This window comes from Equus przewalskii, chromosome 24, assembly GCF_037783145.1.
Source record: "Equus przewalskii isolate Varuska chromosome 24, EquPr2, whole genome shotgun sequence".
NCBI classification, from domain to species: domain Eukaryota; kingdom Metazoa; phylum Chordata; class Mammalia; order Perissodactyla; family Equidae; genus Equus; species Equus przewalskii.
The window spans coordinates 21,985,988-21,998,297 of record NC_091854.1 but is presented as its reverse complement, the minus strand read 5'-3'; the positions used below and the strand labels follow the sequence as shown (position 1 = coordinate 21,998,297).

The window sequence follows — 12,310 nt, the reverse complement described above, 5'->3', positions numbered from 1 at the left end:
CTGTCTTCTAAATTAAATTTGTGGTTAAAAATACTTAGAGATACTAGTAAGTAAGATTAAAATACATATGTTCTCCACATGTAGCTTAAGTAATTATAACCCATGCTCCTCAGTATCTTTTCCCTTGTTTCTCTCTACCCATAGTAAATTATTTGACAAATCCAGTCATTTAAAATTGAAAGGTGGAATCATAGAATTCTCTATCAAGAAGGAAATTTAGACATAGCGGACGCAGCCCCCTCAGTTTAGACATGAAAAAACTGAGGACCAGAATTTGTGCTTTTTCCAAAGTTACAGGTTTATCTGGTGATACTCTCCCTCTCCTAGAGCCTATGATTATCATAAACCATTTAATTTTTCTCTGCCATGTGAGAAGATGAATTAACAAATCTCTAGGGTTAGAAGTTTACACTAAAAGTGAGGGCTGGCTACTGGAAATATCTAAGTGAATAAAATCACATCTTTCCAACATCTTTTTTCTTTGGCACCTCTGTTCCTCAGGCAGCAAGAGAAAAGTCAGGTTTAAGAGTAAGAATAGAAAATGACTGAAGGTGACAACTAGCTAAAAATAGTTCAGAAAAGTTGGGTAATATTTTAGCAACATTAAACTTTAGATTTCACAAACTTTCTGAAATGTTAATAGCCTCTGATTTTTTAAGACTCTCCTCCAAAATTTTGGTAAATAACTTTTTATAATAATTTTAACTAATCTTTAGAGAATTATATATTTTCATGGGTTTCACAAAATAAGGTTTTGGTATCACTGTAGACCACAGAGCCTATACAGTCATGCATTCACTTAACAGTGGGGTTATGTTCTGAGAAATGTGTTGGTAGGTGATTTCTTCGTTGTGCAAACATCATAGAGTGTTTTTACATAAACATAGATGGTATAGCCTACTACATAGCTAGGCTACATGGCACTAATCTTATGGGACCACATGAGGTCTGTTATTGACCGAAATGTTATGCAGTACATGACTGTATATGGTTTGATCCAGTTTGGCATTACAGTGGAACTTATACGATTTCCAAAACGTTGAGTAAATAAAAAATACTTATGTAGTGAAGATATTTAACATGTGTATTTTTTTCTTGCAGATTTATGAAGGTACAGCACAAATTCAAAGGCTTATTATAGCCCGTGAACACATTGAGAAGTATAAAAATTAATGAGGTTGCTATAGAAACATGATTAATTGTTGAGTAATTAGAACATGATCCACTATTTAAGCTCCAGAAAAGAGAAAGGGCTCTAAGGTGTTTTCCTGTGAAAGTTTAAAATAAGAACTTTTACACTAAACCTATGCAACTGATTCTAATAGTTTTCTATTTTTGCTTAACTTTATGACTTGCTTTTTCTAAAATAGATTTGGTTTCATTAAAATTACATGTTGTCCTTAGTACCACTGTACTTGAATTGCATTAACCTAAAAAAACACGTTTTGTTATTTTGATCTCTTAAAGAAATTCCGTGGAATTTCAGTATTTTTTCCAATGACAGAAAAGCAGGCTTATAAAAATATTCAGAATGTTCCAAAATTTACATTGAGAAAATACTATAGGATTTGGATGCTATCAGATAACTTGCCAGTGACTTTGAATACTTAATGGTATTGTATTAGAGGAGTTCATTTTACTACAATTTGGAAAGCGTTTGTTTTTAGTTTTGTACAGTAATAGTAAAAAGTTTTGATTTTCATATTCTTCTATTATACAGTGACCAGAATTACTTGAAAAGTTACTTGTTTAATTCTGAGCCTGCATTTCATTTGCCTTATTTAATATAAATCAATAAAATTTGCCTTAAATTACTTTTATTACTCTATTGGCCTCTGGGTAGCCTTTGGTCTGTTGAACACAATATCATTCATGTACCTGCGTTCTACAAAGAAACTTAAATAAAATCATCTGTTCAGTGCTTATCGGTGTATCTGTATGTATTCTTTCCAGGGAGTTTTAGTACTTCATCCAATAGTGTATACTTGATTTATTTACTATAATGGAAAAAAAGTCACGTTTTGATTTTGAACTGTATAAAGTTACCCGCCTGTTTTTCATTAGATTATATTGTGATACCTCAGAAAATATAAATATAAAATAATGTAAGAACCAGAATTTGTGAATTTAATATTTCTTTGTTATTCTAAACATCAAATACTGCTAAAATATGTTATACTAAATGGTGTTTCTGACACACTTGTGATTTTCCAATTCTGATACTAACTGGGCATCTACAGTTCAGTCCTGTTCTGACACTAACCAGAATAGTTCGCCTCAGACTCCACAGGTTTAATGGCTCAGTCTTACAAGACTACCCTCACTTCAGACACCAGTCACAAGTCCTGGGTCCCCAGGCTACCTACACTTCTGTCCAGTTGGGCTACAAATTCAAGTATTCCCATGACCCTGCCCTCAGGTCTGATAATTTGGTAGAATTGCTCACAGAACTCAAGAAAAACACTTTACTTACACTTACTGGTTTATTATACAGGATACAACTAAGGAACAGCCAAATGGAAGAGACATATAGGGCAAGGTATGGGGGGAGACAGAGTTTCCACACCTCCCAATACACTACCCTCTCAGTACCTCAATGTGTTCACCAACCTGGAAGCTCCTGAATCTCACTGTTCAAGAATTTTTATAGAGAATCTTTAGCTTCCCTCTCTTCCCCAGTGGTCAAGGGTGGGGCTGAGAGTTCCCACCTGTATTGGTCAGCTAGGGATGCCCTAACAAAATGCCACAAACTGAATGGTTTAAACAACAGAAATTTATTTTCTTACAGTTCTGGAGGCTAGAAGTCCAAGATCAAGGTGCCATCTGGGTTGGGTTTTGGTGAGCCTTCTCTTTCCGGCTTGTAGGATACTGCCTTCTCACTGTGTTCGCATATGGCCTCTTGTCTGTGGGCATGCATGGGGAGAGAGAGCTCTGGTGTCTCTTCCTCTTTTTATAAGGACCCCAGTGTTATTAGATTAGGGCCCTTCCCTTATGACCTCATTTAACCTTAATGACCTCTAAAGGCACTATGTTCAAATACAGCCACATGGGGGAAAGTTTAGGGCTTCATCATATGAATTTTGGGGGGACACAATTCACTCCATAACACCACCCTCTAATTACTTAGTCTTTCTGGTTACCAGCCCCATCTGAGCCTATCTAAGGGCCCTATCCTAAGTCACCTTAATAGCATAAACTCAGGTGTGATCTTTTGAAAGGGGCTCAAGTTAGGAATAACAACACTCCTATCAAGAAATTTCAAGGGCTTTAGGAGCCCAGACCCAGGGACTGGGGGCAAAGGCTAAATACATTTCCTCTTACAACACTGTAATTTAGAAAAATAAAAATCTAATATTTTACAAAAAATACTTAAATGACTTTTTGCTCAATTATGAAATTCTATTTTAATGGCACAGCAAGAGATTGGTAAGGAGATTTAGAGACTTCCTAATTAAATTGGATATTACATAAGAATTACAAGTTAAACAGAATGTATACATTCCAGATGCAGATTTGAAATTATAATACACAAATCCAAAAATTAACCTACCTGAAGCTTCTAGACATATAAATGTATTCCACAGCCATACGATGAGAATATTTAATAAAGTACTCTTGATAATAAGTATTAAGCAATTATATAAGTATCAGTTAAGACTTTTTAGTCACAAGTAACAAATGAACTTAAGCTACTTTAAACAAAAAAGTGAACAAATGTATTTTAAGTATATTTAAATGCCTCATGGATCTGAAGCCAGGATTAGTCAGTTTAAGCAAGGGACTAGAACCGAAGTAATCCTCTGGAATCCATGAAATAGTATTTTTCTACCTCTCAACTCTACTTCTCCCTGTCATGTTTCATTCTTCCTTGTTCTGTAGTCTAGATTTCTCTGCTCCTTTGATCCCGTGATAGAATAGGACCTAATATTTATATATTAGATTTCCCACCATTTATATAAGCCAAGTGGCTAGGGCCAATACAGCCAGGAGGGTTGGTAGAGTCATAGACTACCAATGTGATTGTTAGCTGCCTACATCTGTGAATTGATCGTCCCTGGAGAAGGCATAGTTTTACAAAAGATCTGGTATGTTTATGGCAATTTTAATGAATGTTTAAGGAATCTACCAGAGTCATCAACTTGCAGAAAAGGAGACGATTATTCCAAGACTCCTCTGGATAAAAAAATGGCTCTTTGTATGGCTTCTAGAATGACATCCATTAATTTGAATACACCCATGATCAGACAGTACAAAAGGTCTTTGGTGATTTAAGATTAAATTCTACAGGTAACAGTTTTATTTTTCTTAAAACACATGTTAAAGATTTCATTTAACTCATTAATGAATGAGGGGGCTACTAAGATGTTAAAACTGCTATAAGGGAGAATATGAAGAAGAGATATAGGCAGTTAGAAATGCTTAAAAGAATTTGCTAATAAATATAAAACTGGTTAATAACCTATAGGGCAGGGGCCTGCCCCATGGCCAAGTGGTTAAAAGTTTGGTGCTCTCCGCTTCGGCGGCCCCGGGTCCAGGGGTTCAGATCCTGGGTGTGGACCTACTGCACTCATCGGCCATGCTCTGGTGGCATCCCACATACAAAGTAGAGAAAGGCTGGCACAGACGTTAGCTCAGAGTGAATCTTTCTCACAAAAAAATAAAAATAACCTATAGGGCAATATAATCTAAAGAGGTCATCTTTTCTACAGAACTGAAATCAGTTGTCGTTTATGGTTCATTTGCATTAGTCTCCATTTTCTACAATTTAACTTCTACAGAGTTGTAAAACATCCTAGCCAATAGAAAGACAATCACAGGGACGTATCCCTTCAGAAAATTCCCAGAGGATCCATTGGATAATACCTAGCACTCCACTAAAAGGACACTCAGTGATTGCTTTTAACCATTTCCAAGTCCTTGACAACGTTTCTTGACAGTCTGTTCCTTGTGATCATAAATAATCTGGTAGGATGATTATTCTTTACAAAAAGGCAGGTTTCATTAGGTTTGGCCTGATTATTTGCCTAGGTACAGTAAGAGTGTTAATTAATTATGCAGCCTTCCTTTAGTTTACCTTGCCAATCTGGAGACATGCAGTACTGAACAATTACTAAGGCTGCAAAAGTAACTTCTGTCTGAAAGTTTTCGTAAGGACACTCAAATTGGACTTTTAAAAGCTTCCATAATTTGCTATCTCAAGGCTAGGGAACCAACCCCAAGAAATTCCACCAGATTTCTCCACTAGGACCTAAGAATTTGGGTGAGTTTCTTTCCTAAGCATCTCCAAAATTTACTAAGGTTCCTGGTTTGCCAAGAAGGGCCCTTCCTTTACTACCTATAAGACTGGAACCCTGTACGCCAGATACTATCCGTTTTACCGGGACAGCTTTGTAGGCATTGACTCTACATATAAAGTCAACTTGTTTTTTAATATTGTGCTTCTTATACCTGATTAAATGAGAATTATTCTCAAATATGACACTCCAGGTATGGCCTAGGTTACATAATCAACTTGTTCAATTATATCCTGGTAAGCAGGAGTACAGATTCCTTTAAATAGTGCCATGAAATGTAAGGAGATTCAGTAAACGTTTCTGAATTTTAGGGACTCAGTGAGAATCAGATACCATTTTAAAATTCCAGTTTACAAAAGCAGAGTCTACTAAACTGAAGCCTAGAGATAGCCAAGAACTAAAATGGGCTTCTGTGTCTACCCATAAAAATAGAACATTACAACTACATAAACAATATTCCAAACAGCAACCATGATTAAATTTCCCTCATCAGCTCATTCAGTTCTCTATAATTGTTCTGCTAGATCTTGGGTCAGTGAACTGCTTTCAAGAGGCTGTCTGCTTCCAGACTAGAGTCTTAGAAATCCTGCCTCAGTCCACTGGTATGGTGTGAAATTTGTCTAAGCTATGTCTTCCTGAAAGTCTGAACCCACGGGACTATTCTTTGAAGGATCTATCAATGGTTCAAATCAGCTGATCCTGTTCTTGAGGCTCTGAGACTGTTCCTTCCTGAATGCACAAACTTGGGCCTGTAGCTTATAGCAGTGCCTTCAAGCTAGCATCAGAGCAAGACCAGAAACTATCTGTAGATGACTGTCTTAGCTCAGGCTGCTGTAACAATACCAGAGACTGAGTGGCTTAAACAATCAACATTTATTTCTTACAGTTCTTGAGACTAGGAAGTCCAAGATCAAGGTGCTGGCCCTCCCCTGGGCTACAAACTGCTAACTTCTCCTATCCTCACCTGACAGAAATAGGGTGAGAGAGCTCTCTGGGGGCCCTTTTATAAGGGCACTAATCCCATTCATAAGGACTCCACCCTCATGACCTAATTACCTCGCAAAGGCTCCACTTCCTAATATCATCACCTTGGGGATTAGGATTTTATCAAATGACTTTTGGGGAAACAGAAACATTCAGTCCGTTGCAATGACCAAGATTTTGTTGGTCGTTAATTACTATATCCAATAATATGAGAATGGAAATGAGTAAAAATCTCCATTATAGCCTAGTGCATAACTATTTCACAAGAATTTAACCATTACTTTCCCTGAGGGAAACAGGAACATTGATGAATCTCCAAGGCCTGCTCATAAAGGACACAATTCTGTACATATTTATATTAATTACATTTTACGCATACAAATTTAATCTAAGGAAGGCTGCCTAATAAATCAATAATCTGATTTACTTACCAAGTTTCCCTGTGAAGCTCTCATAATAGCGTTGATAAATAAGAAACATGGAGCACATGAAGCTTCATTATTTCTAATACCTTTCTTTTTATAAGGTGAAAGAACAGATTGTTTTATTTTCCAGGGCTCCTTCAGGAAATTTCAAAGATACATTAAGGTGTAAAATACACCCTGAAATTTTTATTTTTCTAAATTCAAGATTTGACTTTGGGAAGGCAAAATCAAAAGAGATGTCAGAGACAATTTGATAACTTGATTAAGATAGGATTATAGGTGCCTGAGAAAGAACACATTTTGTTATCTATTTAATTAAAGAGACAATAAATAAAAATAAACACAGAAGAATGTAACATGATTATAAGGAACTTTAGATGTTTTTTAAATGAGGAACCTTTGTTCTCTTTTTTTTGGTGAGGAAGACTGGCTTGAGCTAACATCTACTGCCAATCTTCCTCTTTTTGCTTGAGGAAGATTGTCACGGAACTAACATCTGTCCCAATCATCCTCTATTTTGTATGTGGGATGCCACCACAGCATGGCTTGATGAGCAGCATGTAGGTTCATGCCCCAGATCCAAACCCGTGAACCCGGGCTGCCAAAGTGGAGCACAGGAACCTAACCACTACACCACTGGGTTGGCCCCTTTTGTTCCATTTTTTTTAAAATAAGGATATGAAAAAGTCAATGTATAGAGCACAGGAAATGTATTCTCATCAGACAAAATCTCTGCTATCTAGGCAGAAGGTAAAGATTAAACTTTTATGTTGTTGGTGAAGGGATTAGTTAGTAAACCAAGGAAGCAAGCCCCTTAAAACTGAGTGAACTTTACCAAAATTGTAGTACATTCCAGTGTTTTTTCAGACTCAGGTATTTAACACCAAGGCAAATAAAATTCACTTTCCTAAAGTTTTATCCTTCCCTATGTTTTTTTTTTGAAGATTAGTCCTGAGCTAACACCTGCTGCCAATCCTCCTCTTCTTGCTGAGGAAGACTGGCGCTGAGCTAACATCCACGCCCATCTTTCTCCACTTTATATGTGGGACGCCTACCACAGCATGGCTTGCCAATCGGTGCCATGTCTGCACCCAGGATCCGAACCGGGGAACCCTGGGCCACTGAAGTGGAAGGTGTGCACTTAACCGCTGTGCCACTGGGCTGGTCACCCGCTTTGTTTTTTTATATTCTGGAACAAACTGATACTTAGGAACAAAATTACTCTTCTTCTCTTGAAAAATAACATACATAGTTGTATTTCTCCATCACTACTGCCATAGTTATACTTATGTGATCATCCTTATTATTATGACCTAGTCAAAGAAACTAACTTCTATTTCCCCGAGAAAGCTGGGAGGCAGGTCATTGACAATTGTTTGTCACACACAAACATTTTAGCAGACCAGTAAAGCTCATGAATATTAACACAACTTTATACAATTATACATATCCTTTATACTTTAAAGTGGCAATAAGAAACATATTTATTAACTTGACCCAAAGATATAACTTACTCCATAGCATATCAAAATAAGCAACAAAAGTCTATAAACTTAATACTTAAACTTAGTAATCAATGATTCAACATTCTATCCAAGAAACAATCTAGGCATGCAATGATTATTTATTAAGTAATTCACTATCAGTCCAAGGTTTTAAATTCCTAAAGATCTTGGAAATTATCTTTTATCTGACACAATTCAAAACATAAGTACTGTCAGAATAAAAAAAGTTTGTTAGAATTATGATTCAATTTTCTGGAACCAAAATTTACATTTTTAAAAATCTTAAACTTTATGTGGGAGTTAGGTAATTTCACCAGTAAACCAATATAAAAATTTTAGGAAATTCAGATTAACTAGTCTCTTCATTAAAAAATAAACTGTACTTATACCAATGGTACTATACTTGTATTATACTTAACACTGATAAAGCAGAGGAAAAGATACATAGCTGTTTTTTTTCTTTAACTTAAATTACTAAACTCCTCTGATCTGTCCAAAGATTCATCTTAATTATGTGAACTTAAATTTTTAAAAATGCTTCTGAGCTAGCAGTTTCTATAAGAATGATTGTTTTTCCTTTAAAGTCTAGCTCATTCAAAGTATTAGAAGTTAATTTTTAAACTTTTCTGTTAATTTAGAAACTACTCCATTTATATAAGTGCTTATTTATCTCTATAAACCAATCAGAACAGACTTCCTTAAAATGAGGCATAATCTAATTTATTAATTTATATTGTTCAGAAGTAGGAAAGTATTTCTTAGCATGTAATGAGAGGTCCACATCTTCCTCAATTATAAACACACACACACACATTGTGAATTTAAAATTTCAAATCTACAACATCTTTAGTCACAGGCCAAAAGTAAATTTACCAGTCCAGATCTCAAACAGCTGTTCTCCTTCTCAGTGGGCATTTAATTCTTAACTGATTAGAGCTCTCACACACACAGACAAGATGAACAAACCAGATTCTCTATCATCTTTCACTCAAGAGAGAATAGATTTCTGTGATCTACAGAGATCACCAAATGGGCCATAAAAACATAGTCTCAATCATTGTCACCAATGAAGACTCATGGGCCATGCTTGAAGCAGAAACAAAAACAAAACACAAAATCAGTAAGGAGGGTAAAACCTACACAAATAGAGTCCAAAAAAGCTAAGGCCTTACTGCCACAAGGAAGTCACTCTGAGAGCCAAGAAAAGACGTGCCTAGGCTTAAGTAGCTCTGGAGGCGGTATTCTCAAGCAATGAAGTTTACTTGGCTTTGTGAGTCCACTTGTGTGTCTAGGTAAATGACTTCCAAAACTGCTAAAGCATAATTTTCAAAATGATAAAATCATGATGCATATAAATATAAAATGAACACATGTCAAAAATTTTATTTAACTCATTAATTAACCAAGGAGAGAACCAATAAGATACTAAAACCAATTTCCAGCAACCAATTTAAACCTTAAAACCTAGATGTCTCAAATATGTTTTTTAAGTTGCTAACCTTCAAAGTCTTTTTTATAGTTCATTATCAAAGGACAAGATTTTATATTTTAAATGTTTTTCATCTCCAACTTTATCTAAAAAGTTTCTTTTAAATGGCTCCAGAATTCTACTCCTTCTATTCCTGCACCTTACCTTTCCAGAGTTCCTTTTATTACTGATACTACTTAGTTAGGAACGACTGCAATTCTAAGACTTTACAGAAGATTTCATTTTCTTGAACTGAATCAAAAAATGGAGGGGTAAAGAAATCAGAGATGTCATAAAATACATAGAAAGTAGTATAATCTTACAAGGGGAATATGCAGCATGGAGCATATCATATTCTGCTTCTACATTTGCTATTTCAGAAATAAATGACTCACTATATCTCATTGATTCCAAAATGCATACTTTTTCATATTTAACATCTCAGAAATCCGGATAAGCTTTATGTTAATAGCCATTGGCTATTTTTCTCTACAGTTGTCATCTTTGCAATTGAGATGTGTCTTTTAATCTATGGCATATTAGTTAGGTGAAAATATAGTACTGCCGTCCCCTGGAAATGCTATTTCATATTATAAAGATGTTAAACCAGACTAGAAACCATTTAGATGTTGAACGCTAACAAAACTATGTTCATAGTTGCCGCTGGTCACAACATGGGCTTTGAATAAAATTGTAGGTAAAGAGAAACTTTTTCTTTTACAAAATAATGTTTAAGATATATAATGGTGAACAAAACAGACACAGCTACAGCTTTCATAAAGCTCAGACTAGAGCAGCATTGTCTAACAGAATGTGATCTACATGTGTAATTTTAAATTTTCCAATAGTTACATTAAAAAAGGAAAAAAGCAACAGATTAATTTTACATTTTATTTAACCCAATATATCCAAAAATATCATTTCAACAATCAATACTTTAAAAATGTTAACGAGAAATTCTACTTTATTTTTCCTACTAAGTCTTTGAAATAGGGTGTGTATTTCATACTTACAATACATCTCAATTCAGATTGGCCCAATTTCATGTGCTCCACGTGGCTATATTGGACAGCCGAGGTCTAGAGGCAGAGATGAACTTGTTTTTTACCCAATATTGCGTTTTTGTAGTTACTCTTTTTTGGAGCGGGGATATTTTTATTTTTTGAAGAGCTAAAATACACCAAATTTCAAAAGTATCAGAGTATTCAGTGAAAAGTAAGCCTTCCTTAAATCCTGTTCCCAGTCACTCATTTCTCCTCCTACTGCAGGCAACTGCTTTTAGTAATTCTGTGCATTCACAAATACATCCATATTTTTTTTCCTTTGTTTCCCACACAAATAGTAATGTACTATATAGTTTGGCACTTTCTGTTTTTGTTTTCATTTAATATATTTGAGAGATTTTTCCATAGCAATATATGCAGAACCTCCTCATTCTTTTTTCCCCCCCTTCTTTTTAATGTCTCTATAATGAATACACCACAGTCTATTTAACCTTTTGATGGTTAATTAAAATACTTGTAATCGTTTGCTATTACAACGACTGCTGCTATGAATATTTTTGCATATGTGACTTCATACCCAAGGGAGTATATTTGTAGCATAAATACCTAGAAATAGAATTGCTGAATGTATTTACAAGAATTGCTAGAATTTGTAATATTTGCCACATTCTAGGCATCCAATACATATTTGTTGAATGAACATATAAAGTAAGAAGTGAGGCTTACTTTTCATCCTAGCTGTTATTGACTCAATCTGAATGTTGTTTTTTGCATCGGATGCTTGTATTTATTATTATGAGCATTACTTTCCCCAAGAGATCTGACCACTCTCTCTCTCCCTTTTTTCCCTCACTCCACCATATTCCTCCCCCCTAAGATTCAAAGGCAAAAGAAAGCTGGGGAAATTACATTAATATTTAACAAGGCAACTTTTTAAGATCAAAAGTATTAGGGCTAGAGACGGTCACTTAATGATAAAAGGCTCAATCACCAGAAATAGATAATTCTAAACGTACACGCATTTAATAAAGTAGCCTCAAACTATAAATGGGACTATCAACAGACTTACAGGGAGGAAATAATAAAATCTGTCATCACAGTAGAGTCAACACTCTCAGTTGATAGCCCACCTACGTCACTGCGCCAGGAACCTTTCTCCAAATCGTTTCGGAGTGCAACAAATTTTAAGGGTATGGGGTGCCAATAGTTTCTAATGGAAGACCCAAGGAAGCACCAATGAAAATAGCTGTAATAACGCATCTAGCAAATCTGAATTCTGTGGAAAGCTCGTAAAAAGCACATGGTGTTTCTTTTTTTGAAAGTCATTTCCAAATATTTTGGCTATGAGCCCTTCCTTGAAGAAATGGGGGAGCGGGTGAGGGAGCCGGACCCCGAGTGGACAGGGCAAACAGGAGGGGAATGTGACATTTCATTAACATTCACTCAAAACACCTTTACTGAACACTTACGACGTGCACGAACCCTACCAATCACCAGCCATTTCAGATCTCCAGAGTTCAAAGAGCTTCAAGAACAAATGATTTCTTAAAAGTAATTCAGATATTTAAATATTACTTAAAACTGTATTCAGACAAATTGAAGCAATCATCGGACGCGAAAACGCGCAGCA

General features: G+C 35.5%; 1 protein-coding gene and 1 long non-coding RNA gene across 3 annotated transcripts in view; one reads left to right on the top strand and one right to left on the bottom strand.

Annotated features, from left to right (window-relative positions):
- Positions 1 to 1,925, top strand: part of ACADM (acyl-CoA dehydrogenase medium chain) — a 32,400-nt gene extending 30,475 nt beyond the window's left edge. For both annotated transcript variants that reach the window (XM_008517755.2, XM_070591838.1), the window contains exon 12: positions 1,102 to 1,925. In XM_008517755.2, the coding sequence (XP_008515977.1) occupies positions 1,102 to 1,173 (72 nt within the window). In that variant the 3' untranslated portion in view covers positions 1,174 to 1,925. The remainder of the gene's footprint in view (positions 1 to 1,101) is intronic.
- An 833-nt stretch (positions 1,926 to 2,758) lies between these two features.
- LOC139079056 (uncharacterized) lies at positions 2,759 to 10,820 on the bottom strand. The gene is made up of 2 exons (XR_011532323.1): positions 10,690 to 10,820; positions 2,759 to 2,903 (listed from the first exon to the last, which is right to left on the bottom strand). It is a non-coding gene; the product is annotated as an uncharacterized lncRNA (long non-coding RNA).
- Positions 10,821 to 12,310: the final 1,490 nt, after the last annotated feature.